Source organism: Amphiprion ocellaris, chromosome 4 (genome assembly GCF_022539595.1).
Source record: "Amphiprion ocellaris isolate individual 3 ecotype Okinawa chromosome 4, ASM2253959v1, whole genome shotgun sequence".
NCBI classification, from domain to species: Eukaryota; Metazoa; Chordata; class Actinopteri; family Pomacentridae; genus Amphiprion; species Amphiprion ocellaris.
Genome location: NC_072769.1, coordinates 29,976,475 through 30,002,997, shown reverse-complemented (window position 1 = coordinate 30,002,997; position 26,523 = coordinate 29,976,475). Strand labels below are relative to the sequence as shown.

The window sequence follows — 26,523 nt, the reverse complement described above, 5'->3', positions numbered from 1 at the left end:
AAAAAAGAAAAAATAGAGCAGAGGCAGAAATGATGCTTGTGAAATTTATTAAACGGAAATCTTTTTTGGTCCCTTCAACAATGTTTGACTGTTACAGCGACTTCTGGTGCAGCGAGGCGTTCAACAAGTTAGTGTGTAGAGGACACATCAGTGAGACAATTGTTGAGCAGGTAAACAGAAAATAAACTGCAAGACCAAAGCTTTAAGGACACCGAAGAAAGGAAGTTCCTTAAAATCTGCTGTAGAACGACTGCAGTGCAACATGAAAACTGAATAATTAAGCCGAGGTCAGGGACAGAAGTAAAGAAAAAAAAAAAAAAAAAAAAACTTGTTTTAACCCATTTGTGAACACATTCTGTATGTATTTCATGAACCAAAACTATGCAGAAGTGCATATTTTGACAGACTCATTCGTTTCTCACCGATGTAACAAAAACAAAGCGAGAACCAATTAAAAACTGAGTTGATTGTCACTGTAATACTGTGAGGAATTGCTACGGTTTGCTCAAAGCCACAAAAAAGTAATGCTTTCATGCTGCCAAATTTAAATCCAGACATTCCTTGTGATCATTTTCTCTCATTACCAATTCTAAATAATTATTCTGAACGGATAATTCTTTAATCAAAGTTAGTAAAACATTGCAGGAGAGATGAGCCTAATTAAAAACATCGCGACTAGCATGTCAGACATTTTGGTGAGTTGGCAGATGGAATCTTTTCACACCAAATCAAAATCAAGTCCGACAAAGAAAACTCATACTATAATAATTCTAACACTGACTAACCAGGTAGAAAATGCGAACAAACTGGTTTAATGGGCCGCTACCCATTCTCTGAACCTTTTCCCTGAACACAAATAGAAACCCTGTGACTTCGGCAGCACCTGCGTCGTGCTTAAAGGCAGCAGACGGGAGTCGGTGGCGATTTCAGCAGCCAGCAGCCGAGCAAACACTTGAGACGAAGAAAAGTTGAGAAACCAACGCACATCAGTAAGTTAAAACTACTCTATGCGAGATGTGAGAGGACTGGGAGGTACGATGGAGATTTCTTCCAGCGCCGCAGCGAATACAAGCCATTGTAAAAGCCCGGCAGAGTCCAGAGAGCCGCAGAGGGTCCTCTGCTGGACGTCACAGTCCAGTTCAGGAGGCTTTCCAGAGCCCCGTGCTGCTCCACAAACCTATCACCCATCGCCTCCTGTCCTCTCTCTCCTTCCCTAAAAACTCACAACCGTTCACTGCGTCATTAAAAATCAAAAATTCAGGAGTGCCTGCTGCTCTCCCCAAACTCTTCAGCTCAGACAGTGCAGACACCACTGCTGATACAGAGCCGACCAGCAACAAGGTTAAACTCAACAAACCTTGAGCTCCATCTTTGGCAACTGCAAGGGTGATGCCGACTCTGAGATCCATAAATCATGGTGGAAATAAAGACGGATCTTAAAGAATGTCCTGCAATCATCTGCTCCTGTCTGCTCCTCCTGGGATTACACCATGCATAAACTCAGTTATGCACACCATGCACATTTCACACCATCTACTCCAGTGTAAACCACACACAGACAAAATACAGCTAAAAGAACACAAACACCCCGGCTGCTGGCTAAATGCAAACAATAAAAGTATATGTCAGTTTCTGCTCCTTAAACACACACGGCTGGAGTTTTGAAGTGCCGCACGTTTATCTTTTAGACCTTCATTTGTGGCCCTAGAGAGACAAGCCAAAATCTTTGCTATAAATCAAGTCAATATACTACAATAAAAGTTTCTGAGAGCAACAACTGTCCAAATCTCAGCCAAAACCTTTTGATGTAAAACTAACTGTCCAAAGACTTCCATGAAAGAAAACATGATGTGAACAGTTAACGCTGGTTTCCCTTCTGTTCCATCATTAAATTGCGACTCACAATCTATTTCACATTTAGGCCAAACTCTTTCACAGATGACTCAATGCTCTGCATAGTACAAAAGGAACTTTACAACAGAGACAAAATAGGAGAATGTGCCTCAAAGAGAAGCTACTTATTTAGAAATCTAAAAAAATGAAAGTCAGGTGTTTAGCAGCTAGTCTGGTTGACATATCTGGGGTTACCTACAAAGAAAATTCCCCAAAAGCTGAAATTAGCTCTAAAATGAATGTCTTAAATTAACTTTTCTGTCTTTAGGGATACAGCAACGAAGTATTTCAGAATGTTTTTTGTGGTTTATCAACAAAATCTCTCTAAAGCGTTCCGTTTGTCAATTTCATAAACTGAGAATGTGTGTAACTATATCTCTTGGATTTAATTCAGTGAATCTAGTTACTTATCGCTCGCAATTCTGCAACTCCTAACCAACACTCTGTATACAGTGACAACTAACTCAGTTTCAGTTCCTCGACACAATGTGGCTCTAAACTGAAGATGCTCATTTATGGAAATATAAATCCACTGCCCCTAGAACAAAATCAAACACAGCTTACAGTATGTGAATTTGGCAAATAAAGAATTGCAGGAAATCTGCAGGAAGTAAATCACAGCTTAGTGAACATCATCGGATGATTGTGAAAACAAAGAAGAAAGATGGCCGCAGAGTGATGAAGAAAAATGCAGAAAACTTTACCAGCCTGTTGGGACATCGAGGGGAAACATCAATGCTCCAGGTCATTTCTGTGCTTAGTGTAGTCGCTTAGCTCTCCTATTTGGATTTACACTATGTGTAATCTAGTATTACTGTATGTGTGTGTGAGGCTGTATATGGACGTGAAAGGATCAGAGGCCTGCTGTGAACGAGAAGTTGGCAGCGAGTCTGATTCTGCTGCGTGTGGCTCTTCTGCTGGGACTGTCCATGGACAAGATGGTCTTTGTTTCAGGGGGAGGAGGAGGTTTGGTGACTGCAGAGTCTTCGGTGCTGCCAGGCTGCTCAGGTCGATCAGACATGCTATCCGGAACTGCCACCTCAGGTTCATCGCTCTCTGAAATCACACACAAGTATAGACTGAGCTTACAGGTGCAAATAAAAGTGTGATGTGTAGCTGTTAAATTGATTTATTGCCATTTATTTTTTTAATCAACTGAAAATATATTAACTTAGAAGGCTTAAGATGAGAGAAGAGGAACATGGACGTCAGAAAATGTATTGTACATTGGCTGTAGTACCTGGCTGCACCACCAGATGGAAGAGTGCAGCTTGTTTGCTGTGTTAATACTGCAGCGATTTAAGGAAGTAGTCACCTGACCTACAGGCACTTAGGTGTCAATGCTCAACTCCAAATAGTTAAAGGAGCAGTTTTGTGGCGGTTAATTCAGCTGTGTTTGAATTCTGATTGTTGTGGTTCTGCGAGATGTGTTTTTCTTTTGCTTGTGGCCAAGAGCCTCATGCGGGCTTAGCTAGGCGTATGCTACCATGACAGAGACTTCTGTAGCAGTTAATGGTTTCCAGTCAGCGCCCATGAGCAGGGAGGGTTCTCAACTTGATTTGAGCAGCATCCTTGTAACAATGTGATTCAATCAAAAAAAATAATCTATTAACCTTATAATACTACCAGGACTATATATGAACTCATGTGCGTTTAAATGTAATGAAAAACAATTCAAACCTCATCATTAAAACTGACCTCTTGGTGGTTGAGTTCTCTCATCAAAGTGAATCAAGTCTGTCTGCTGGAGGCCCACAGGGTCAGGGTGGAGCTGGGGAGATGGCAGGCAGGATGGTACAGGACCACAAAGCAGGTCCACTGGGGCTGTCAGACACAGCAGCTCTGAGTCTATAGCTACATCACCAGCTGACAGGTGAAAGAAAAATTCACTGAACAGGGCTTCTTTTAGAATTCTTATTGGAAACAAACTATGCAAATAAACTCTCTTGTGCAGTCAATATAAACAACTTTCCTTACCTGGACTCTGGGCTCCAGATGTTGCAGTGCTAATTGGACTGTCTCTCGGGCTTTCCATGTTCTCTCCTGGCTGGGGACTGTTGGGGACTGAACAGCTTGGCTTTGCTAAAACACAAAAACAAAGTCATATTGCCCTAATTTCCATATACAGTCACCATCTCAAAAAGTCACTTACCAACTATACCTAGGAAGAGCCCACAGTTTAGACCTCTGTCAGATAATTTTATGCTTTGAGATTGTAAAGTATGTTAGCACTTTGACTTGATTGAAATAAAAAGCAGTAAGATAGAGTCCCAACACACTCACCTTTCATATCGTTCTTCAAAACGATAATCTTCTTGTGACCGTGCCCTTTGATCCACACCACCTGATGAGACAACCCAGATAATAAATAAGACTTTAGGATGCAGTATAAAAAAATTTAAATAAATGGATTTTCCAGTATGTAAACGAAATGAGTAGAAAAAAATTCACAAGCAGTTGGAAGATTTAAGTGGTACTGCTTTTCCATAAACATCTTTCACAACTTCTATTAGAAGAAATTTCCACCTGTGGAATGGCGCTGAGCAGCTCGTCAGTGCTGGTGTAGCCATAGGAACGAGGTTCAAGACTGCACACTGTAAATTTGTTATACGCCCCCTGGAACTCCGTCAGGAAGATCTGGTTGTAATGGTAGGTGTGGAGCAGCGCACGTACGTTACGAGCAAACTGGTAAAGCCTCGTCAGCCTGACCCACTCCTCCCCATTGCCAGCTTCACTGTTTTCATCATTTTCTTCATAGTACAACTGTGAATAAAGGAAGATGAGCGTATAGATCAGGCACATTAAGTTCTGCATGTTTAAGTACAGATATTCAAAAAGTAAAAAGCTTAACATTTCTCCAGTTTTCCACATCCAAAAGTGTACATGTGACATAGATTTCATCATCTACCCAAGTTCATGTCAGTCCACGATTGCAGAAAGCATGAATTGGGTCTTTAAACTTTTGCGCTCACCTCCACAAGGTATGGAAGGCTCTTGAGTAACTCGCTGAGGGACAGGAACCCATATTCACATGGATTCAGCAGGGCTCCATGAACAGTCAGGTAATGTTGACTCAACTCGTCCACCTTCAGACCCCTGATGACTTGTTCCTCTTCTTGGGACATGAGCACAGCAAGTAGCTGGGAAGTAAGCGAGCGCAGAGACTTCCTGTTGATCAACTGCACCTCTCGACCCTCCGAACCATCCACCACCTGGAAAATAGAAAGAGAGCGGCTGTTAGCCTACTCCTGTCCTGTACATTGCGTTGTTCATACAAATTAATCAACATACCTGGCAGTGATAATGGCTGCAATACAGATTATGATTTTTCATCCATCAAGAAGCTTTATCAATGTGTTTCAAACTAATTCATCAAAGCCTGAACATCATGATCCTTATGAAGGTAGGATCGGAGCCAGTACTGCTGCATAAAGCTTCATTTATTATAGAGGTATCTAATGGACTGAGATGATGAGGTGGCGCATTTTTCCTAAAGTTTGAAGCCGCATAAATTTTCTTTCAAAGCAACAAAAGGAAAGGCTACACCGACAGAAAAAAATCCCTTGGAGGTGTTTTTTTTTTTTTTTTTTTACCTTGACAACATGGCAGAGTTTGGTCAGCAGAGCAGGCAGGGAGCTTGCGTCGTAGTCCTGGAGCCGCAGACCGTAACCAAAGGTCTTGCTGTACTCAGTGAGCAGCTGGTTGACGGGAAGACTGGAGTTTTTCTGAGTCCGTAGCAGCTTGACCAGCTGAGCCGCCAGAGCCTTGATACGCTCAACCTCTGTCAGAATCAACACTTTCTCTTCACCACACTCCAACACCTGACGACAGTGGAGACATTGGATGATAAGGATGAATTTAGGAGGACTGAAGAGGTGTAAGCTGGAGAAAGACTAATGTGAAGGAAAAATTACTCTTTCCCCTTTCTAAGGTATTTCCTTGCAGCTGTTAGCTGACATCGTCCTAAATTATCTTCAGACAGGCAGACGCCGGAGTAGAAAGATATGCCAGGACTATCTGCTCTAGTCAAGGTTAGATATTGTCTGTTCTGACGTGACTAAGCAGACTAGTTGTCTCCATACTGGTCTGTAATCTAAATCAGACCTTCTCCCAACTACAATATATACACAGGAAGGATCCTCCGAACTGATGCTGGCATTGCCTGTGCACTGCTGCTCTGTCGATGTCACTTCTCCTGACATCAGTAAACCTTACTCACAACTTAAGTCATCCGAGTCTGTGTCTGCCATCTCATTCTCTCGACCTTACGGAACTTCCACAACAACTAAGAGACTAAGTTGAAGAGGTAAGTTCTCTACACAGAGTTGAAGATGTCATAATAAGATTTAGCAATCAAGTTCAAAACCAAACACACAACAGAAAAAAAAAAACACCAGAGTGCTTCACTCACCATCAGAATGTCAGGGATCGCTTCAAAGAGCTCCATGAGCTTCGTGAATCCGTAGTAGCTGAGCTTGCACTGACGACCAAAGTGGTGGTGGTAAGTGGGGATGAACTTACTGAAGGGCATTCGACAGTGTGGCTGGTGGCGAAGAAGATCCACCACTTCCTTCCCAAACTGCTTAGTACGCTCGATTTCCTCCACAGTACGCTCTGGCAAACAAGAGGAAATTCAGTGAACAAATATAACTTAAAGTTATCTGTTGTTTTTATTATTTATGTAAACTGTACGGATTTTCAACTCTCAGGATTTAAATTTATGTACGCATGTCACAATTACAAAAATGTTTGCCTCAGAAAATGCTAATAGCATAATTACTACTTGTATCACTTAAAATAACATTTTAATGTTAAGTTTCTTCATAGAACTGGGAACATCGCTAAACAACACGTGACAATGGAGTAGCAAAGGCATTGTCACACCGGTAATCAAGAAAAGCATTTATTTTGACGTAAGGTTTTACTGTAAATGTAAACACAGCTTCTGCAGATGAAGTAGTTCCTTGTCAAGCCAGGGGTGCGATGAACATTTACAATGCGCATTCTGCTGGTAAATGTGCTTTAACTATTGTTGTAAACTGACCCCTCTTAGGAACAGAGATGACTGTGTCCGTAGCTTGGTGTGTGATGGTGATGGTGGTGTCAGGGATCTCTATCAGCAGGTCCATCAGATCACATATGCCATAGTCAATAACCCTCCAGTTTCTGGAGAAGCACCTGATAAACAAGATATAACAATAAACTACAGACATCTACATATGTTATGATCAAAACTCTTCTTGGACAACTATTTGTGAGTAAATTTACAGACAAACTCACAGAAAAATCAGGAGTATTTATCAGAATCAAATTAAAAAGCTCTACAAAACACAAAGGCAATGCTCGGACATCATCTACAGCTTCAAGTAATGTTTACTGACCAGTGGTAAGCCTGCATGAAGTCCTTGATTGCCACTTGTTTGCTGGCTTGAAATTTAAGCAGTTTCAGCAGGTCTTGGGTGAAGCGCTTCACTTGAGCTCGGTGGGTCAGAGTTAGTAAACGCTTGGTACCCATTCCCAAGATCTGCAGTGAAGAAATTTAAAAACACGCAATGAAAAACGCAATCAAACAAATTTACAATTAAAATGACAGTGTGGACTATCCTCATTACAAATACCTGCAGGACATGTGGCACGGCCTCCAGCAGTTCCAGCAGCTTAGAAAAGCCATAGTCAGAGACACGGCACTGCTTGGCAAAGTGATGGTGATATGAGGGTATAAATTTGCTGATCGGCATGACGCAGGATGGTTGACTCTTCAACAGGTCGATAATCTCTCGGCTGAACTGGATGAGCTGTGGGTTGCCAACTGGACTCTTGCAGCGTTGAATCCATGGCTCTGCATGAAAACAAAACCACAATGACAGGTATATTTGACGAGTAAACAATGTCGGTGCTAACCACTGATTAAAATTAACAGGTTTGACCTCAAGTATCAACAACCAAGCTCCAATAAAATGCAGAGATTTGTGAATGTACCTACCAGAGTTTGGTGCTGGTGGTTTATTGTGGACCCATTTGATGACTTTGAAACCGTTCTGAGCTGTGACTACTGTGATACTGGGAACACAGGTGATGAGGTGCTCCAGAGGAACGCCACCCTCCATAGTCTCATTACCAAGCTGCAAAGGGCTGAATTTTGCAGCATAGCAGTCTGGAAAACTGAATAATAAACAAGATTGTTTTTATGATACAGGATTGATATAAAAAGCCTGTACATGTATTAACAAGCTGGTTGTTACCTGAGTAGTGGAAGGGTGCCATCATGTGACTGCAACAGACTGTGGACTTCAGAGGCTAAAGTGCTCAGAGACTTCACGACAAATGGGATTTTATAGGAGTCGGGGTCGAAATCGGCCTCACTACAAAAAGAAACATTACACAATGAGTGGCCAGTGTGATAACCTTACTGTGAACATTTTATGCATGTTTCAAACTGTTTGATACCTGAAGTCATGCTGTGCATAGTGTTGTCTGCAGATGGGTTCATGGTACTCCAGCTCCTCAAACACAACAGGACTCCCACTCGCTGAGGAGGAGCATTCCTGTGACTGGGAAGATCCCAGTGGACTCTGACGTATTTGGCTGTTGGACAGAAGGCACACAAGCCTGGAGCCACCCTGTTCCCGTACTGCAACCACCTCTGGTAGCTTATACAGATCACCAACCACAAGCTTACGGGAATATCTGGAGAGGGTGGTGGACAAAGTGCAAACCTTTAGTAGAAAGTACTTTCCAAAGCATATCTTACAAATCCGCAAAAGTTAACAGAAAAGCACAAAACACGTAATTCAATTTGTTCAAGTTTAAAGCCACAAGTTAAGAGTGCTACTCACTTTTTCTCATAGATCTCAGTGAACTTGAAAAGGGGAAGGCAATTGGCAGGTGCATCTTGAAGAATGCAAATAATCTCTGTGCTGTAAAATGACAGAAATTAAAGTAATACAAAGGATGAATTCATGGTCTTAAAATGTCAAGCCATGACCAACATGTTTACCAAACCTCCAGTGCAACATAAAATATAAACTGTACCTGAGCAAGGCAAGAGTCTTGCTGTTGCCCCCAGTGATCAGAGACACTTGGATGCGTTTGCCTCCAATCTTGTAACGGTGCAAGCCGCTGACAGCACTGATGGCCTGCTGCAGGGACAACATCTGAACTGTTGCCTTCAGCTGATAATCAGTGTGGGGACTAAGCTCCACAGATTTCACCTGTCATGTCAAGTCATACCACAAGGAGACTCTTTTAGACTCAAATGTGAAGCGAGTACAGGCTTATTTGATCCACGAATAGTCTGTATAAACTCAGTGGAGTAAGCCTTACCCGTCCGTATCGTGAGAAGGTGTCATACAGTGTCTGCTGCAGATCCTTGCGAGACATTCGGTAGTCAAGGTTGGCCACCTGGACCTCTGGCCCCTCTGAGAAAGGCTCAGGAGTACCTTCACGACAAGGGCTGCGAGGGGTAGCAAGCAGAGGCGATGAACGGCTGGAGAGGCAGGGGGACGCACTCCTTTTGTTCAAAAAGGGAAGACACGTTAAAAACATGACATTAGCCAGCTTTACATTTACTATAATGAGGCGCTGGACCATTTGTATGCAGCAGTAGCACCTGGAGGACCAAGAGCCCTGAGACGAGATGAGGGGACTGAAGCTCCTGTGCAGGTTCAACTTGCTGAAGGCTGAAGGTGTGCTGATCTGAAACTCCCCTGAGCTCCCATCCCCTTGTTCTACAGGAGATTCAGTCACACTTCGGGGATTAGAGCCCTCTCTTCTACAAAGACAGATGGAAAAAAAGAGACCGTGAAAATAAGCATGAGTTTAAAGTGCTTTCTTTTCTAATGCTGGCTTTGTTATTTTCTTACTGGGAGGAGATAATTCTATTCAGCAAAAGTACATTTGTGCTCCATTGGCTAGAAATTAACAAAACAGAAGATGTACCAGATCCGACAAGTAGATACACTTAGGTTAAAGCTAGCATATGCATACCTATATATATGCAAACAACAAAAAAAACATATGCGGCCAATTATCCAAGGAGTTTATCTCGTTATAAAATTGCTTTCTTTTTAGTCTATGTCCCCTTTCCATGTGTGTACCTCCTCCTGTACATGGATTCTCCAGTGAGGCCAGGCTTGGACTGCTGCTCCAGTGCTCCTGTTTCACCATTACTCTGTGGAGACGAAGAAGCAGGTCGTCCTTTTTCCAGGTGGTGGAAGCCCATTTTGAGGTTGACCTCCAAACTACTCAGCTCCTGAAACATGCAGTGCAAGCAGATAATAATACTGCAGATGCTGACCAGCTGGACACTGTATGTTTTTGTATGCATGAATGTGTATAGAGGTGGGATAGTCAGGCAATTTGTTAGATTTATTAGGGCATAAGAAAGCAAGCTTTATAGAAAAAGTCACAGAAGGGCATCAACTCATGTTCTGAGGGTTAACTAGGGATGCAGAATGAAAAATGTATTACTGACTAGGGAAAAAAGGCAAATAAATTTAGTTTGTGGATTCTATTTAATTGGCCAGCACTGACTTCTGAAACTAATAATTACAGAATTTGTTTACCTTGAGTGTGCTGTGTAACACAAGGTATAATACAATCAATTCTCATGCAACAAGTGATGAAGAAATGAACTGGAATTTACCAATAAATGTTTTTGATTATCAAGAACATGATGCAAGACTATAATGGTAATTTTTGTGTTTGTAGTCATTTGGATCTCTATCTGTATAAAAACAAAAAAACACTCAGTTTAATAATCTCAGTGTTTTCACATTTTCCATCAAATCTGGTGGAAAATTAGGTAAACTTACAATTGAAATTTCTCTTTACTGTTCACCTACAGAGAGATTAAAATGCTCATCCCTCGTTCATCTATTTATGGGTTTTAATTCAGTCTTACACATCTTTCCGTTTCACTACAATCAAGCAAGAAAACAAAAAGCCAAGTTAGCAAGCAGCAGAGGTCAGGTTATCACAGAGGAAAACAGTTTAAGCCAAATTCAACTACAAAATAACTCAAAGCATGGAGCAGACAAACAAAACACACAAATGGGCTACTCACAGAGAAGCAGTATATCAGCAATGATACACTGGGCAAAGCACAGAATAAAAACCACGAAGCTATATACCAATTCATGCATTAATATGATGAGTGGCCAATGAACATGCAGGACAATGAAGCACTAGCAACAAATATTGCATGCTGTATGATAGCGCAGGCAGACAAATGAAGATAAGCAGTTACAAGCTGTTAGTCAAAGCAGCAATAAGAAGGTCACTGGGGGGAGGAGAAGCTACTGCAACATAGCAGCCCAGACAAGGATAGAGGGCAATGGATGCTGAGGGGAAGCAGGCACATATGAGTCCGCTGACCTGATGGGGCTTTGCTGGAGCACCACCGGGAGGCCCACTGCACCCCCTCCTGGGGCTGTAGGGCCTTTCAGGCACCGGGCCAGGGGTGTAGCAGGGGCGGGTTGCTCGCCGTGGCCTCCTGGGTGACCTGGGCTTCTCCAGGGGTAGAAAAGAGAAGGAGGATATGTGTGGGGGAGGGGCGAACTCTGAATCCTGGGTGTGATAGGTCTGGGGCATAGGCTGAGGCAAGTGATGGGGCTGAGCCTGAAGCTCAGGCTCAGAACTTGCATTGTCTTTGGGCCGCGGGGAGAAGGAGAGGCTGATTCGGCGGCCAAACACATCCTCATTTTCCATTCTCTTGCGGGCACGTGCAGCTGCCTCAGGGCTGCCAAAACGGAGGACTGCTGCGCCCTGGGACATGCCCAGCACCTTGCCACCACAGTTGTCTGACAGGCGGCGGAGCCTGAGTTTCACAGCGTTTCGCAGGCTCTTGTCACAGATGACAGGGAGGTTGTGCACATAGAGGAGGTTGAAACTGGGCTGAGGGAGGGGAGGAAGAGACACCGCGCCTGTCTGGTTTGTATATTTTACACTTTAAACTGAAGCAGTTTTCGTTTTACTTGAGAAACAAGCTGGAGGATGGCTAAGAGTGGTACAGATTAGTGAAAACTCTCAATGATCCCTAAAAGAAAATTACAACATCACATCAATTTTCAACTGCTTCACTCTCAGCCCTCTAGTTAGGTCCACACTAAAATGAGATTCTCCTTAGGTACTTTCACCAGCACCTACTTACCTCACTTAATACAGGGTAGTTTTAAAAAGGATTTTTTAAAGCCTAACAGTTTGTGAGAGGCCTACCTGTGCTTTGACAAGCATACGTGGTGGCAGATCAGCTGTGATCTCCTGAAAGGCCACGTGGCGATGAGCATGCTGCAGCAGGGCTGAGGATGTGTGGTTGCCATGCACAAGAATCACCTGGAAACCATGGCGATGACGCAAGTCGCTTAACTCGCTTGCAAAATTCACATCCGCTGAAAATGAAAATATGACACTATTTATCACAAATGTATCTGTGGTAACATGGCTGCAGCTGACTAGAGTAAATCTAAAGTGAACTCACAGGATACTAGCACAACAGTCGCCGGTGCAGTGTGGGTCTCAGCGAAGCGTCGAAGGCTCTGGCGAAGCTTGTCATCTGCAGCATTCTTAGCTGTGGCATTGATATGTGCAACAGTAACCTGTTGAAGCAAAGGCATAATTATTTTGCATCATAATTATTTCCCCTTTTCTCAGATTTTTTTTGGTCGTTTTCTTGGGAGTGAATTATAAGACATATGTCACTTTTGTCAATCTTTAACTGTGTCTGATGTGCTGAAAACATTTAATGGCACCATCAAAGTGGGAATTACACTGTGCTGTTCTGAAACCTCTAGTACATCGTTTGGCACAAAATATAGAATATTGTTATATTGCCTCAGTCAATCATTCAGGTTAAAAAATCTCTATTTTTAAGCCCCACAATAACAATCAACAACTACTTACAGTGCAAACAGCAGTCATTATTTTTAATAGCATAACCAGAGAAATTGTTCCAAGAATGCACTGCTTTATCCTTTATTGCCGATACCTGGCAGTTGTTGAGCTCTTGGATTACAGCTTTACTCTCCTTGCTGATATCACAAACACAAATGAATTCTGCCTCGCGATGGCCCTGGAAGAAACGGCTGCGAATACGCTGGACCACAGCTCCAGCTGAGCGTCCACTGGGCACACTGCAGTTCTCAATGTCCCAAAAGACACCCACTGGAGGGATGTTCTCAGGTCCACTACTTTCTGGAGAACCTAGCAAAGCAATCATTTCAAACACTTAGATTTTGGGCTTCTTAACTTGACAGGAAATGCCTGCAAGAAGGAATTCAAGACTGTATCGTAGAATCCACTAACCATACTTATAACCAGTCTTGCCAAGGGTGGTGGATGGCATGAGCACCATGCCATCAGAGGAAGTGCCACAGCCATTGCAAATAGGGATAGGAGCAGTCTGAGGAACAGGAATGTTGGGCCACACCCTGTCAGACTCTGAAGTCAGACCATTCACAGGCTGCAAATAGGTACAATTTTAAACTGTTAGGAATAACAAAAATTAAAACAGACAGCAAGGTGAAGAAAACTTACTGGTTTTTATAAAAACGCAACCATAAGCTTTAATTTACATGACATGATTTACCTACATCTGCACGATACAGAAATACAAAGAAATCCACAGTGAATAAAAAGAACTTTACCAACCTTCAACAAGCACTCCTGGCAGTAGTGTGCCCCCTTCACACAAACTGTGCGTTCTACATTTAGGTGCATAGGATTAGAGCAGAAGTGTGCTGAGGTGGTTGTAGTAGTAATGGTGGTGGTGGCTGGGTGATCACCAAGTATACTTCTCTGGGATCTTCTGACTGATGGGCTGCAGTCCACACCACATGTGTAAAAGCCAGAAGAGGCCAGGCAAGAGCCATGCAAAGGAGCAGGAAGAGAGGAAAGAGAGGGGAGGGAGGAAGCCGGAGGCGCTGAAGAGGGAAACAGGCTAGGCTGACTGCATGGAAGAGGTACAGTTGGGTAGGTATGAAGAAGCCCTGAGCAGCAGGGGAGGTAGAGGTGTGATGAAAGAGGCTGAGAGGTAGCGACAGAAGATGGCAGCTGAGGTTTGCAACTAAAATTTAGCAAAGGATCAAAAACTTCACCTTGACTGCCACAGCTATGTTTATACTGATGAACAGATGAGGCTACAGAGCAAAGTGTGGATCTGCTGGTACTGCGGCTACTTATGGGTGTTCCCAGAGACCCTGGGGCCATATAAAGTGAGACAACGCCAGCAACGCTACTACGGCCATCCAATAACCCATAGCCATCTGTGCTGCAATGGTCACAGCGGGTGCAAATGCTTACTTTGGGCCTAGCCCCTTCTTGCTGTTGCTGCTGGTGTGGTGGTTGCTGCTGTTGGTGGGAGTCTTGTGTAAGCTGAGGAGGAAGCAGCAAGCAGGGAGGAGGAGGCAAAGGGAGAGGGGCCAGAGAGAGGGGCTGGGATAACTGGGAGGAGGAAGTATGGTGTGGAGGAGGTGGAGGGACATCTTTCAGCTCCAGCACAGGCTTTCTGTTGTCCATGTAATTGTTCTGGAATATTAAAAATAGCAAATAATCACTTCATGCTATTTCTGAGCATCATGTTGTTGGCTTTGAGTTTTTACGGGGCATCAAATAGCAGAACATATTTCAGTGGAAAGAAATGTTAGCACAGTGAACTAGTTAGACAAACAGGTAACTATTGGCACTTATTTCCATTTTTGATTAACGTTGCTCATAGCATATCATATCCATGTGGAAATTCCTAATGAATAGTTTTAAAACAGCCAATGTTTTTACTCGGACAAGCTGCATTTTTACTGAAATATACTTAATGCTCTATTCTGGATAAAACAACACTTAATATCTGGTCAGAAAAGTAAACTGAATCCAGGTAGTGACAAACACAGTTAAACCTTATGAAGTGCATACAACTTAAACATAAAAGCTCACAAAATAGACTGATAATACACCAGAAGGATTATCCTTCAAACTCGAGATTTAGAATACAAATCAATTGGACTTCCTCCAATCTGCTTCCATGTCTCTGTGTAGTCACCTGGACTGTTCCCAGACAAATACCTACTTCTTTATCCGTCCGATGTGGGGAAGTTGTCTCATTTGTGGAGAAGCAGTCTTTGAGTTTCCATAGCAGGGTTGAGGCCTCTGTTTTGGGGTGACTGAGACATGGAAAGGGTCTAGAGCTGCATATGGATCTCTCCTTTCCCAGTCCTTCCATCATACAAACCCCAGAGGTCTTTCACCATACTTTCATCTCTCTTCTCTCTCATGCTTTCCTATGCAGATGAAACGAAAGTTAAAAAGTTTGCCAGTATCGTTGACCTAACACGAGAAAAGAGTAGTGACTGTGTTTAAAGCCCTCACTGACTCATTCATGAAAGTCAGGTGTGGTGGTTAAAGTATGTTTGGCGCGGTACAGCTCGGCATAGGTTTACATCAACAAAAGGGGCATTTCGATGTAGAAAACGTTGCCCAACTTAGCGATTCGGGCTGCTTTTCTGAAGCTAATGCCACAGTTGGGTGATATTCAACCGAACAATACAAATTAGTCATCTGATAATACGTTAGCTACAAGCTAGCTAATGTTATTGTGGTTTGACTGACTCGCTGTTAAGTCAGAAATGTCGTGTAAAGCTAACTAGCCGGGCCGCTATGTGAAATTAGCTATGTAAATAACAACACTGTCTGCCTGTAGCTATTTAGGCTAGCAACATACACTATCACTTAGCTCGTTTAACACACATACACATAGCTGGTCCCACTCGCGGCCGTTCATTATCATTATGGTAAAAATCAACATCGTTTAGTAACAGCGAGCAAATTCCTAAACAGCTAGTTATTTAGCGAGCTAACTACCTGAGAAGCGTTCTTCTTTCACACCTTCCCCAAAGGACCATTCCCCTCTATCCGTCGCCTAAAGACGCGCACCTTTTTGTAACCTACTTATGCCGCAAAGCAGACGCAGCTGTCGCAAATGCTGTTGTCTAGATGTGATCCTAAAAATACAATGGAACTGGCAGGTTGAATAGTCTATCACAACATTAATATTCATACAACGTATATCACTTCTTTTATAACGAAAAACAAAAAGAGACATATGATAATAATAATAATAATAGCAACAACAACAATAATAATAATAATAATAATAATAATAATAATAATAATAATAATAATAATTGTTATTATTATTGTTATTGTTACTATTACATTGATTAATATAACAATAACAATAATAACCAATTATTATTATTACAGAATTTATATATAATTATATAATTCTATTTTTGACAAAGTCTTTAATTGCCCTCGGGATTAATAAAGCATCTATCTATCTATCTATCTATCTATCTATCTATCTATCTATCTATCTATCTATCTATCTATCTATCTATCTATCTATCTATCTATCTATCTATCTATCTATCTATCTATCTATCTATCTATCTATCTATCTATCTATCTATCTATCTAATAATGATACTTGTTATTGTAATTGTTATTATTTTTTGTCCCATTCATCATTTGCACATGAGCACATTTATATTGACATATTTAATACAGCTTGAAATAAATAAAATAAAGTCTCAGTCACTTTACAGAATGACACAGATGATCTATATTTGTTGTAATTCATCAGTGGATATAGAACAAAATGTCCCGTTATTTGGGAGTCTCTCTGACATGTATTAACTGCATAGTTTCCTAACATATATTAACAGTATGATAATGCTTTCAGATAATGGTTGGTCATCTCACATTAAAAGATGGAGTAGTATTGCCCCATGTTGATCAGTTACAACATTAAATGCTGCTTCAATGGGTTAATGCATGTAGTTACCCAGTATAAAAGGAAATTCCTGCCTAATGGGTAATTTCATTTGGTAGAAAGTATTTTTTATATTATTGTATTGCTAGTTTTATTGAAATAAAACGCCTCAATAGCTATTCTGCCAATAATTAATGGTAAACAGTTAATAAATCAAAGCCAATTTGCAAACTTAGAGGCAAATTATTCTAGAAATTAAGCATTCTTAGATGGTCTCTTGTCACCAAAAATTTTTTAAAATTTTTTTAGCATTAAATATTTATTGATTATTTTTAAAGTCTTGTTTTCTGTCTGTTGTTTTTGTTGCACATAATTTTGCTGCTGACTGTCCTTTTACATGTACTGGTCAGCTTAGGTCCAATTAAGTTCAATGCAGCGTGAAATATGACAGTTTTTCTTTTAAACTGGCATTGAAATTTCAGATAGTGTGCAAAAATTAGCTTTACTGCTCCTTTTGGTTTTGTCTGTCTGATGGAGATCAATGATTTTCAGTGCTCTAGCCTTCCTAATGTTAGATTTCTTATCAGTTATGTCCATTATCATTTATTACAGTAACCTACTAGTTAGCCAACAGCAAAAGAGAACAAAAAGTACTATCTCTATATTGAAGGCTAACTACCTGACTTTATGTTAAGCTAACAGTGCTCTGCTATATTAGCTTGCTGTAGCACTAGCTATCTAGTTAGCTTGAATTCTTTGAAACAATAGGCTAAACAACCCAGCTGATGTGGCATTTGTCGTTATGGCATGAATTTAAATATTAATGATATTATAGGAAAATTCTAACTATTGTCCTAGGGCCCCTAAATTGTAAATTAATTGGCAAACTGTTTAAAGAAAAAAGAAACATTAAAAAAATATATGTATGTCTAAGCGTTTAAAGTCGGAATAACACCAACATTTGACAATATAACTAATTTTATGCATACGTAACATGTTTGTACTGATGAAAATGACATAGATATGTGTACATAAATGTTATATGTATGAAATCACAGGAGTGCCATAATAAAAGATAAATCTGCTAAAAAATAAGGAAATAAATGTGTAAATATAAAGAGGAATAAATAAAAGAATAAATAAAAAATAAGTCTGTTAAAAAATAAGAAAATAAATGTGTAAATATAAAGAGGAATAAATAAAAAAATAAATCTGTTAAAAAATAAGGAAATATATATGCAAATATAAAGAGGAATAAATAAAAAATATGGAAATGTAAAGGTAAATTTTGTCTTTGCTTTTCCCTTTGTTTTTTCCTTTAGTCTTTCCATTTTGCCTTTGTTTTTACTTGATGGACTGAGCTGTCAATCAAATGGCTTTGGGCGGGGCTTGCTGTCCAGGGTGAGCAGTAGCAAAACTTTTTTTTTAACAGATTGACTTTTTTATTATTTATTCCTCTTTATATTTACACATCTATTTCCTTATTTTTAACAGGTTTATTCTTTATTACGGCACTCCCGTGATTCCATATCTATATCCAGTGTATTATGTGGATATTATTGTGTAGCAGGTGTGTTTATAACAGACCAACAGCGCCCCCCAGCGGCTGGCAGGCAGTCAGACCCCCACCCGGTGATGTCTGGGGTTCGGTGACGGGACAGCAGGTTCAACCGTCAGTCCATCTGGTGAGTGGAGGTCGGTGGACAACAGTTTTTCCCCGTGTTTTATACATCATTCACATTTCTGAGGCCTCTCGTTCATTCAAACCTCAGACATCTGGCCTCACTGAAAACAATCTGACTCCTCCATCAGTTCCTCCGCACCGGCTTTTTGTTTATCGTCCGTCATGGCGATCGCCCACGTCGCCACGGAGTACGTGTTTTCCGACTTTTTGCTCAAGGACCCCACGGAGAAGAAGTACAAAGGGGTGCGTCTGGAGCTGGCCGTGGATAAAATAGTCACGATCCTGGCGGTGGGGCTGCCTTTGTTTCTCATCTCCCTCGCCTTCGCTCAGGAGGTGTCAGTGGGTGAGTGGATGTGACAGCTGCATGTTGAGATCATGCGTGCAGCAATGCAGGAAAGCAAAGGAGCTTCATTTATAACAAGACTTATATGCAGAGGTTGGTGAATCAGTGTGATGTTACTATGCAGAAGCACAGTGGTGTGGAAACTGGAGAAGGTGTGGTTTATGTCTCCACCCTGCTGTCTCTGTCACACCCACACTGGGAAGAAAAAGGTTTTTTAAAAAAATGCAGAAAATCTGTGTAGAAAAGAGAAAAAAACGAATTAAAATGATTACTTTTTGACAAACTAAACAGCTTTGGGCTGTTTTATTTTGTTTATTTCTTTTAGAATTTAGAGTCAATATGTAAATTGATTTTACTAGATAGTATCTGGAATATAACACAAGGAAAAATCTGTGAAATAACAGTCAAAAAATATTTGCCAAATTTAGTCCTTAATATGCATTTTGTTCTTTCAAACAGCAGCGAAGATCTGTAAAATAATCATGTGTTTTTATAGTCAACATAATGAATTCATGCTTTTTCCCCTGTGATTTTACCAGAGTATCTGTAATTTAACAATACTGGAAAATCTGTAAAATAACAATTAATTAATTATCATTGTAAAATTCTTGATGCAAAGTTTTTTTCTCTCAGATATGTTTGTTTTTCTGTTGTAAATGCTGTAATTTCAAACATAAAAGAACAAATACAGATTTTTGATATACAGATGTTTTTAAATTTTTTTTACAGTTAACATGTAAATTAATATCCATCCATTTTTTACTAGACACTATCTGTAATTTAACAAAACAGGGTGAAAAAAATAACACTTACTATATATAATCTTCCTTCAAATAATAGCAGATGTCTATGTTTTTATGTTAACCTTAAAATAATAAAGGAAAAATCCATGATTTTACTTGTCATGAGCTGTAATTTAACAAAATAGAGAAATAAGAGTAAAACTGTAAAAAAGTTACAATTAAGATAAATAATTCTAGATATTACATCCTTCGCTGCTGCTGCCGATGATGATGATGATGATGATGATGATGATGATGATGGAAACTTGTGAGAAGCTTCACATAGTAACATTCTTCTTCTTCGTGTAAACACAGAATGTAGGTCCAGTCGCATTTTCATAAATCTACATAATCCTCTTAGGGTCATAATGCACACAATCCGTTTGTGTAGCTTCTATCTTCAGACTGCTGTCCTGCTAAAGGACCAGGATACTTAGTGAGGACGGATCCATTAGTCTGTAAATCTTAAGTGAACTGCTATTGTGCTTCCAGGACTGAAACACATTGTGGTTGAGAGCCAGCACTGATTTTCCCTAATAGATGTAGTACAGCAGTCACAAAGGATGAGAAGAGAGGAAAGAATGGATAAATTAGAGAAATATGAGACTTGGTATGGCTTTTTTCACAGCAGATATTCTCACTTGTTAGCGAGGATAAAGCACACGTTTTACCAACAACATCAGTTAGCCAGAACTTCTTCTATTCTTCTAATAGGAAAAGGAGATCACACAGCAATGAATTTTATTTATTGCCTCCAGGGAATCGAGCTCAGTCAATATTTCAAAGTGAAACATATGCTTCCTGATAATAATAATCTTTAACTTCTATTTTTTTTAAAACAGCATGTAACTATGCAAATGAGGCAAAGTGCCCATTAATATACACAAATCATCCAGAGTAGGTGAAGTGAAAATGATTGATTATCTCATGACAGTAGCTTGTCAAGGAGTGTGATAAATCAAGCAGCAAGTGAAAGGTCAATTCTAGCACTCGATGTGACGTACTGGGAGCAGAAAAATAGGCCTTGTAAAGATCTGAGCGACTTTGAGAAGGACCAAATCGAGATAGCGACTGGGTCCGAGAAAGATTTTTAGCCAATACACATTAAACTCACTGTATCTAGCCTATTTTTCTGTTGTGCTTTAAGATCTATTTCCTTTTAGCCATGAAGTCGCATATGCAGCAGATATTTGTAGTCACTGAACACATAATAATGCTAAAGGTCTTTTTTTTTTGGAAATACAAGTCAAACTACTCCTTTTAGGCAAAAATAATGATGTAGAATGAATCACAGCTGTGACAGTTTATGTGATTATGACTGTTATCAAATCATTGATCATGTTTTGTTAGCTGTTTGCACTTTTACAAAACTTTTGATAGTTAGTGGTGAAGTAGATGTAATAAAAGCAGAATCATTTATATAAACTCATACTAGTAAATCAGATATAACTGATAGCTGGTGGACTTTATGCCATAATTGAAAAACACAGACAAAGGCGTTATTCACTCTGTAATCTTACACCATGGGAGCCACTGTACTGCAAAAGTATTACTGTCTGTTGAGTATCTGGACCATTTGTCAATTGTAAATGCCTCATTAAAATACTTTCGTACCCCCACCCCAATAAGGGATGATTACTGACACAATGTATGCTGAAAACACTGACCAAATTAGGCCATGACTGCAGAAGAAGGAAGGCTTACACTAGTGTTTTTTTCTTCTCTGTTTGCTGAACAAACAAATTAGCCATCAGCTCTGATTAATCATTTTCTTCATCCAGGTACCCAGATCAGCTGCTTCGCTCCCTCTAATTTCTCCATGAGACAGGCCGCATACGTGGACTCTTTTTGTTGGGCAGCAGTGCAGCAACAGGCTGACAGTTCACCAATGTGGCTGCATAAGGTACAGTACGGGCTTCAAGGAGAATGATGGTGGGGTGGCAGATTATGGGTGTTTTTCACTCTTGTCACATTTTTCCTCACTGTGGGCTAATTTTTCACTGCAATATAAGGTAGGGCACTTTGGAACCAGCACAGTCATGGCTAGAAGTAGAGAGAACTCGTTTCACAGACATCGATGACGTGCAGGTGAAGATGAAAGAAATTTCCGGCTTAATTGCATAGCAAAAAGTTTATTATTACCAGTATCAGAAACGGAGACCATGATTTTGCCTGGAAGAGGACTGTCAGCCGACATGAGCCTATCTCGCTCAACCACAGTTCAGAACACACATTTATAGGTTCATACATAGATCACATATGACACACACATGACATCCTTGTGATGAGCGACTTGTTCTTCCTGATGTGATCACAGCACTCTCTTTACAAAAGCTCATTCATTCATACATATAAATGCTTCTTTGGCATATACATACCAGACAGCCTCATGTTTCCTCTCACATGTTTTCCCTACCAGACACTATATCATATCACATGTTGTTGATCAGATACAACAAACTCAAAATTGTCTTCTTTGCAGTGCGACACAATTATATTACCATAAATCATAAAGGAGAAAAAACAAAAGTTGATTCTTCTTTTTGGAAAAAAATTAAATCATAATGAACGACATTTTTCTTAGAAGTGCTACTAATATTAAAATAAATGTGTGACTCTACATACAATAGATATTTCACTACATACATTTTGAATTTGTTTCCTTACTCATTCCTGTTGGCTCTGTTTAAATACAGGCTGCAGTTCAGCCAAATAGTGCCTGAGTTTTTGTCAGAATACTGCTGATCACAGCCGAATAGCTCCTCAGTTATCACGACCAGAGAAAACAATGTATTTTTTATTGAAGTTTTTAGTGCAAATTAAGATATCATGCCTGTGAAACTCGTTGGAGGGTTTTGGGTTCAACAGTTTAAAATGAAGGAAGATCAAAGCTACCGGAAATATGTAAGACTTGGGTTGAAACTGATGATAATTTTAATTATTGATTAGTCTGCAGGTTTTCTTTGCCATTGTTCGCTAGTTAAGCTTTATTTACCCTATCACTTTATTTTTATAGGCAGAAATTTCTGTAATAAGCTTGAGCCATTCTGTGAACGCTGACCTATGTGGGCTCTTCCAGTTGTAAACAACTAGATATGGTATATTTTAAAAGGCTAAAAGACTTTTATAGGGATATTTATACGATATGAAAGTGATGTTTTGGTCTGCTTTTTAACATATTCTTCTGTTGTGTTCCCTCTGTTTCTCTGACATACTCAGTTCTTTCCATACATCCTGCTTTCACTGGCCATCCTTCTCTACATCCCGGCCTTGCTCTGGCGTTTCACAGCAGCTCCGCACATCTCCTCTGACCTCAGCTTCATCATGGAGGAGCTGGACCGCTTTTACAATCGTGCCATCAAACTGGCCAAGAATCTGGCTTCTTTAGATAGCAATGATTCAGCAGAGGACACCCAGAGGTTTGTTATCACCCAGCATCAACATTTTTCAATCTTTCCTCACGATGCGCTGCTGTCATGTTTGAAGTGATGCTCTTCCTCTCTCGTTTCATATTATATCCTAAACTACATGAATACATTGTAGTAAAAGTTATCCCGAACTGGGAACGCCTGGAAATGTGCAAACACAACAATGATCAACGAAGCCATCAGTTTATACATTCAGCAGACAGGAAGCCTACATCAACCTATTGATTTTGTCAGCATCATCTCCTGAGGAATTTTTCTCCCTATTTAGATGCTAAATGCTTCATTTATTGTTTATTATACTTTCCAGCTAGTTGCTAACTTTATCTCTCTCCAATATAGTGCTGGGTAGTTAGTGTGGTGTGGATTTGTAGTTAAGAACAGCTCCTTGTTGCATCTGTAAAGGAGTTTCAGGAGCATATTTCTGATCTTTGGCATCCCCCAGTGGTAGCAAAGATGATACTGTGTCGGGCAGCGCTGCATGCTGTTACCCCTCCTGCTGGAGACACAGATCAAATAGGAAATTAGTTTGTAATATGGAAAACACAGAGCTAAAGGTTTGGTTTGGGTTCCAGAGAGGATCCCAAACCAGCCACAGCTGGGCCCACACATACCATCTCCTTATACAAAGGCTCAGAAGGAATTCACCCCAAGAACAAGACGGCGCAGAATTACCTGTGGCCATAACATAGAGCAAAACTGCTTTCAGACAGAAAACAATGAGATATTTTTTCTCTGAAAATCAACATGCTGTAAAACGAAGCATTTGTGTAGTTTCATTCAAAGCTGTTCTATTTACTTTTAGTTTCCATCACATGATTATGCCTGCCATTTTTCTGGTACATGATATAGGACATACTTCACCAACTTGAATTAATTTTCTCCTTCCTGTTCAATCAATCAATGAATCTGACTTTATTTGTATGGCACTTTTCATACAAATGAAATGTAACATACCTTTTTCTGCAACAGTGCTTTGGATGTCGCTGAGGGCTGCTTTAAATACCCTTTAGTGGAACAGTATCTGAAGACTAAGCGCTTCAGTCACAGCCTTGTGGTGAAATACCTGGCATGCCGTGTCCTCACACTGCTCATCCTTCTGCTGGCATGCCTCTACCTCGGCTACTACATCCGACTGGCATCTCTGACCGATGAGTTTCCCTGCGACCTGCGGACGGGCGTGCTGAAGAACAGCAGTGATGTGCCGCCTGCTATTCAGTGTAAGCTTGTAGCAGTGGGTGTCTTCAGATTGCTCAGCTACATCAACCTGGGGGTGTATGTGCTTCTTGCTCCTTTGGTGGTTTACGCTGCCCTCGGACCTGCACGGCAGAGCTCCATCTTCCTCCGGCCTTATGAGATGCTGCCGGGATTTGGCGGTCTGGGTGTGGTCACGCCCATCTACAACGACCTCAGTATCTATCTGCTCTTCCTGTGCGAGAACCTGAGTGAACTCAAGTCATTTAAATGTCTGCAGGTGTGTTCCAACACAGATACAATACACACTTGTTTTTGCTGTTGCTTCAGCATTAAAAAATAAGTGGCATTTCTCATTAACAGGTGCTTGAGTTGTTGCAAGAGGCTGGTGATGAGGGCTTTGACACCATGTGCCTGCTGCAATCTCTGGGTCAGGTGAAAACAGACGTGTTAGACAGTAAGAAGACTTGCCCACGCGGGAACTGCAAAGAAACAAAAAATGCTGAAGAATAATCACTCTGAGGTAAGGATGAACATGAGGCCGTGTAATTTTAGCAAATAAATATGGTAGATTTAACCTCTGACTTATTTTGTTTTCCTCCAGATTACAGTCTTGTTTCTGAATAACTGGCCTGATGAGGATAAGTCCTGCTGTGATGGAAAAGAAGAACCAGGACCAAACCCTGTGCACTTATTTTATCTGTATTGCTCTTAGTGTTTACCAACAACAGTGTAATCCAAATGAAAAAACAGAGGAGGACTATAGCTGTTCATAGTTTGACCAACTGATAGTTTACCTCTCAGGTGTCTTATTTTTAATATATTTGTTGCTGATTGCAGGCCTTGTATTTTTTTTCTAAAAAGAAATCCCTGTGATTCTCTCTTTTTCTATTTTTTTTTTTGTACTAGAGTTCACACTACTTTTCTCAGGATCCAAATTGCCTTCCAATCAAATTAAGCCATGTTCTTAAGACTGAAATTTGTGTGTGAAGTTAATTCTCCAAGTCTAAGAACCTACGTCCTGCCCTTTATGAGAGAATGAGGCAAGTTTCCTAATACTTGTTTTACATGTATTTACAGTTAAGGTAATACAAAGATGTAGTGTCCATTCAAAGTAAGCTTAAAATGAACATGATTGTAAAGTATGTGTGTAAATGTATAGTTATTAACAGCAGCATGCTCTATGTCATGTATTGGCATGTTGCCCAACACTAATATGCTGATGGCAACTCTCCATTTTATATGAAATATGAATGAACATTTTTTTCATGTGATAAAATATTAAGATCCTTATTGCCAGAGGGCTTTCATGCTTTTACGTGTCCTTATTCAATTAAAGAATGTTGTTTTGAGTTATCTCATGATGGAGTCTTGATTTTTATTAATAACCTCGCCAATAAATATTAATAGATATATAGTACTTAAGATCAATATATAATTTCATCCTGTGAAGTAAAACCTAAATATGTTATATTTGATGGCTTCCCTTCATATAAACTATTCAAGGAGATGATTCAAGAAAAAAAATTAAAGAACTTGCAAAAAAAAGAATGTCCACAAGCAAAAAAAAATAAAAAATCTAGAATCATCTCTACATTGTAATATAATGCAAATGATTGCCTTATTCACCTTAAATATAAAGTACATAAAGTTATGTTTTAGTTGGAACTTTGCCTTGTGGAGTGAGGCTTTATTTTGTGTTATTGTTGGTGGGTTGCATTCTAAAGTTTTTTTTCTAGTTAAGTTATTATTTCTGTAAATAGGTGCATGAAATATTAGGAACACCTTAAATATAAAAATATTATTTTTAACTTAAATTATTCAGAGGCACCTCCACAACCACCCTTAAAATCTCATTGGCTGCACCTGTGACTAGGTCTGATAGGTACATTTCATTTAGTGGCACTGAAATGCCCAAAGTTCAATGGATGCAGTTATGGTGTCTGTGTACTTTTAAAATAGTTGGAAGTTTTAGAAGTTTCAAAAAGTGTCAAAAGCGCAAGGGAAAGCACAAGTACTAAGACTGTGAATAAACTACTGTATACATCCAATTCAAAAATATCACAGAGTGCAAAAGACACAGTTTTGGCTTTTAGTTGTCGGAGGTGCACACAAGGACCTCAGAATGGGAGCTAAAGTTCTGTTTGTTGCCTCCAGCAGTTTGCAGGAGTCTTTCCTCTGAGTTTTAAAAGTATCTGCAGCATCAAAAAGCAGCAAGGTGAGTATGAACGTCTCCAAAGCAAGAGAGGTGCATGTATTGATGCACACAATATTGTGAAAAATTCATTAATTACTTAAAAGTTATCACCAAGACAGAATCAGAAGCTAACAGTAAATATCACAGTGTACATTTTCTTCCCTTCAGACAGGTGAACTAGTATTCTGCTGTCATGTCAGGCTTATTTGTTTGGAAGATTTTGCAGTTTCACAGGAGAGCATTT

The 26,523-nt window shown here is 40.1% G+C and overlaps 2 protein-coding genes across 5 annotated transcripts; one reads left to right on the top strand and one right to left on the bottom strand.

The window, feature by feature from the left end:
* Window positions 1–30: 30 nt before the first annotated feature.
* LOC111581288 (meiosis regulator and mRNA stability factor 1) lies at window positions 31–15,892 on the bottom strand. Of its 4 annotated transcripts, none has more exons than XM_023289402.3 (27): window positions 15,742–15,892; window positions 14,951–15,161; window positions 13,540–14,415; window positions 13,195–13,351; window positions 12,878–13,092; window positions 12,371–12,488; window positions 12,109–12,281; window positions 11,269–11,787; window positions 9,990–10,144; window positions 9,503–9,664; window positions 9,217–9,403; window positions 8,926–9,104; window positions 8,730–8,810; window positions 8,341–8,580; window positions 8,136–8,255; window positions 7,877–8,055; window positions 7,512–7,732; window positions 7,275–7,417; window positions 6,938–7,071; window positions 6,305–6,507; window positions 5,487–5,714; window positions 4,866–5,105; window positions 4,420–4,656; window positions 4,177–4,237; window positions 3,871–3,975; window positions 3,592–3,759; window positions 31–2,949 (listed from the first exon to the last, which is right to left on the bottom strand). In XM_023289402.3, the coding sequence occupies exons 2-27, from the start codon at window positions 15,104–15,106 to the stop codon at window positions 2,747–2,749; spliced, it is 5,460 nt and encodes a 1,819-aa protein (XP_023145170.2). In that variant the 5' UTR covers window positions 15,107–15,161; window positions 15,742–15,892; the 3' UTR covers window positions 31–2,746. The 4 variants fall into 4 exon arrangements, with proteins under 4 accessions (XP_023145170.2, XP_023145171.2, XP_035812788.2 ...); XM_023289403.3 differs by having other exon boundaries at window positions 3,592–3,717; XM_035956895.2 differs by having other exon boundaries at window positions 11,269–11,403.
* A 2,384-nt stretch (window positions 15,893–18,276) lies between these two features.
* Window positions 18,277–25,438, top strand: LOC111581300 (pannexin-1). The gene is made up of 6 exons (XM_023289429.3): window positions 18,277–18,681; window positions 21,245–21,366; window positions 22,683–22,882; window positions 23,861–24,362; window positions 24,446–24,605; window positions 24,687–25,438. Exons 1-5 carry the CDS (start codon window positions 18,501–18,503, stop codon window positions 24,593–24,595), a joined length of 1,155 nt encoding a protein of 384 aa, XP_023145197.1. The 5' UTR covers window positions 18,277–18,500; the 3' UTR covers window positions 24,596–24,605; window positions 24,687–25,438.
* Window positions 25,439–26,523: the final 1,085 nt, after the last annotated feature.

What these genes read in the sequence shown, in the direction of transcription:
- LOC111581288 (XM_023289402.3), bottom strand. Translation starts at nt 15,106, where the DNA reads ATGATGGAAGGACTGGGAAAGGAGAGATCCATATGCAGCTCTAGACCC. An exon ending in CCTTCTCACGATACGGACGG is followed by an intron (nt 9,105 to 9,216) that starts GTAAGGCTTACT and finishes TTGACATGACAG; the next exon opens with GTGAAATCTGTGGAGCTTAG. An exon ending in TTTGAAGAACGATATGAAAG is followed by an intron (nt 3,976 to 4,176) that starts GTGAGTGTGTTG and finishes TTTGTGTTTTAG; the next exon opens with CAAAGCCAAGCTGTTCAGTC.
- LOC111581300 (XM_023289429.3), top strand. Translation starts at nt 18,501, where the DNA reads ATGGCGATCGCCCACGTCGCCACGGAGTACGTGTTTTCCGACTTTTTG. An exon ending in CGCTCAGGAGGTGTCAGTGG is followed by an intron (nt 18,682 to 21,244) that starts GTGAGTGGATGT and finishes TTCTTCATCCAG; the next exon opens with GTACCCAGATCAGCTGCTTC. An exon ending in TCAGCAGAGGACACCCAGAG is followed by an intron (nt 22,883 to 23,860) that starts GTTTGTTATCAC and finishes TTTCTGCAACAG; the next exon opens with TGCTTTGGATGTCGCTGAGG.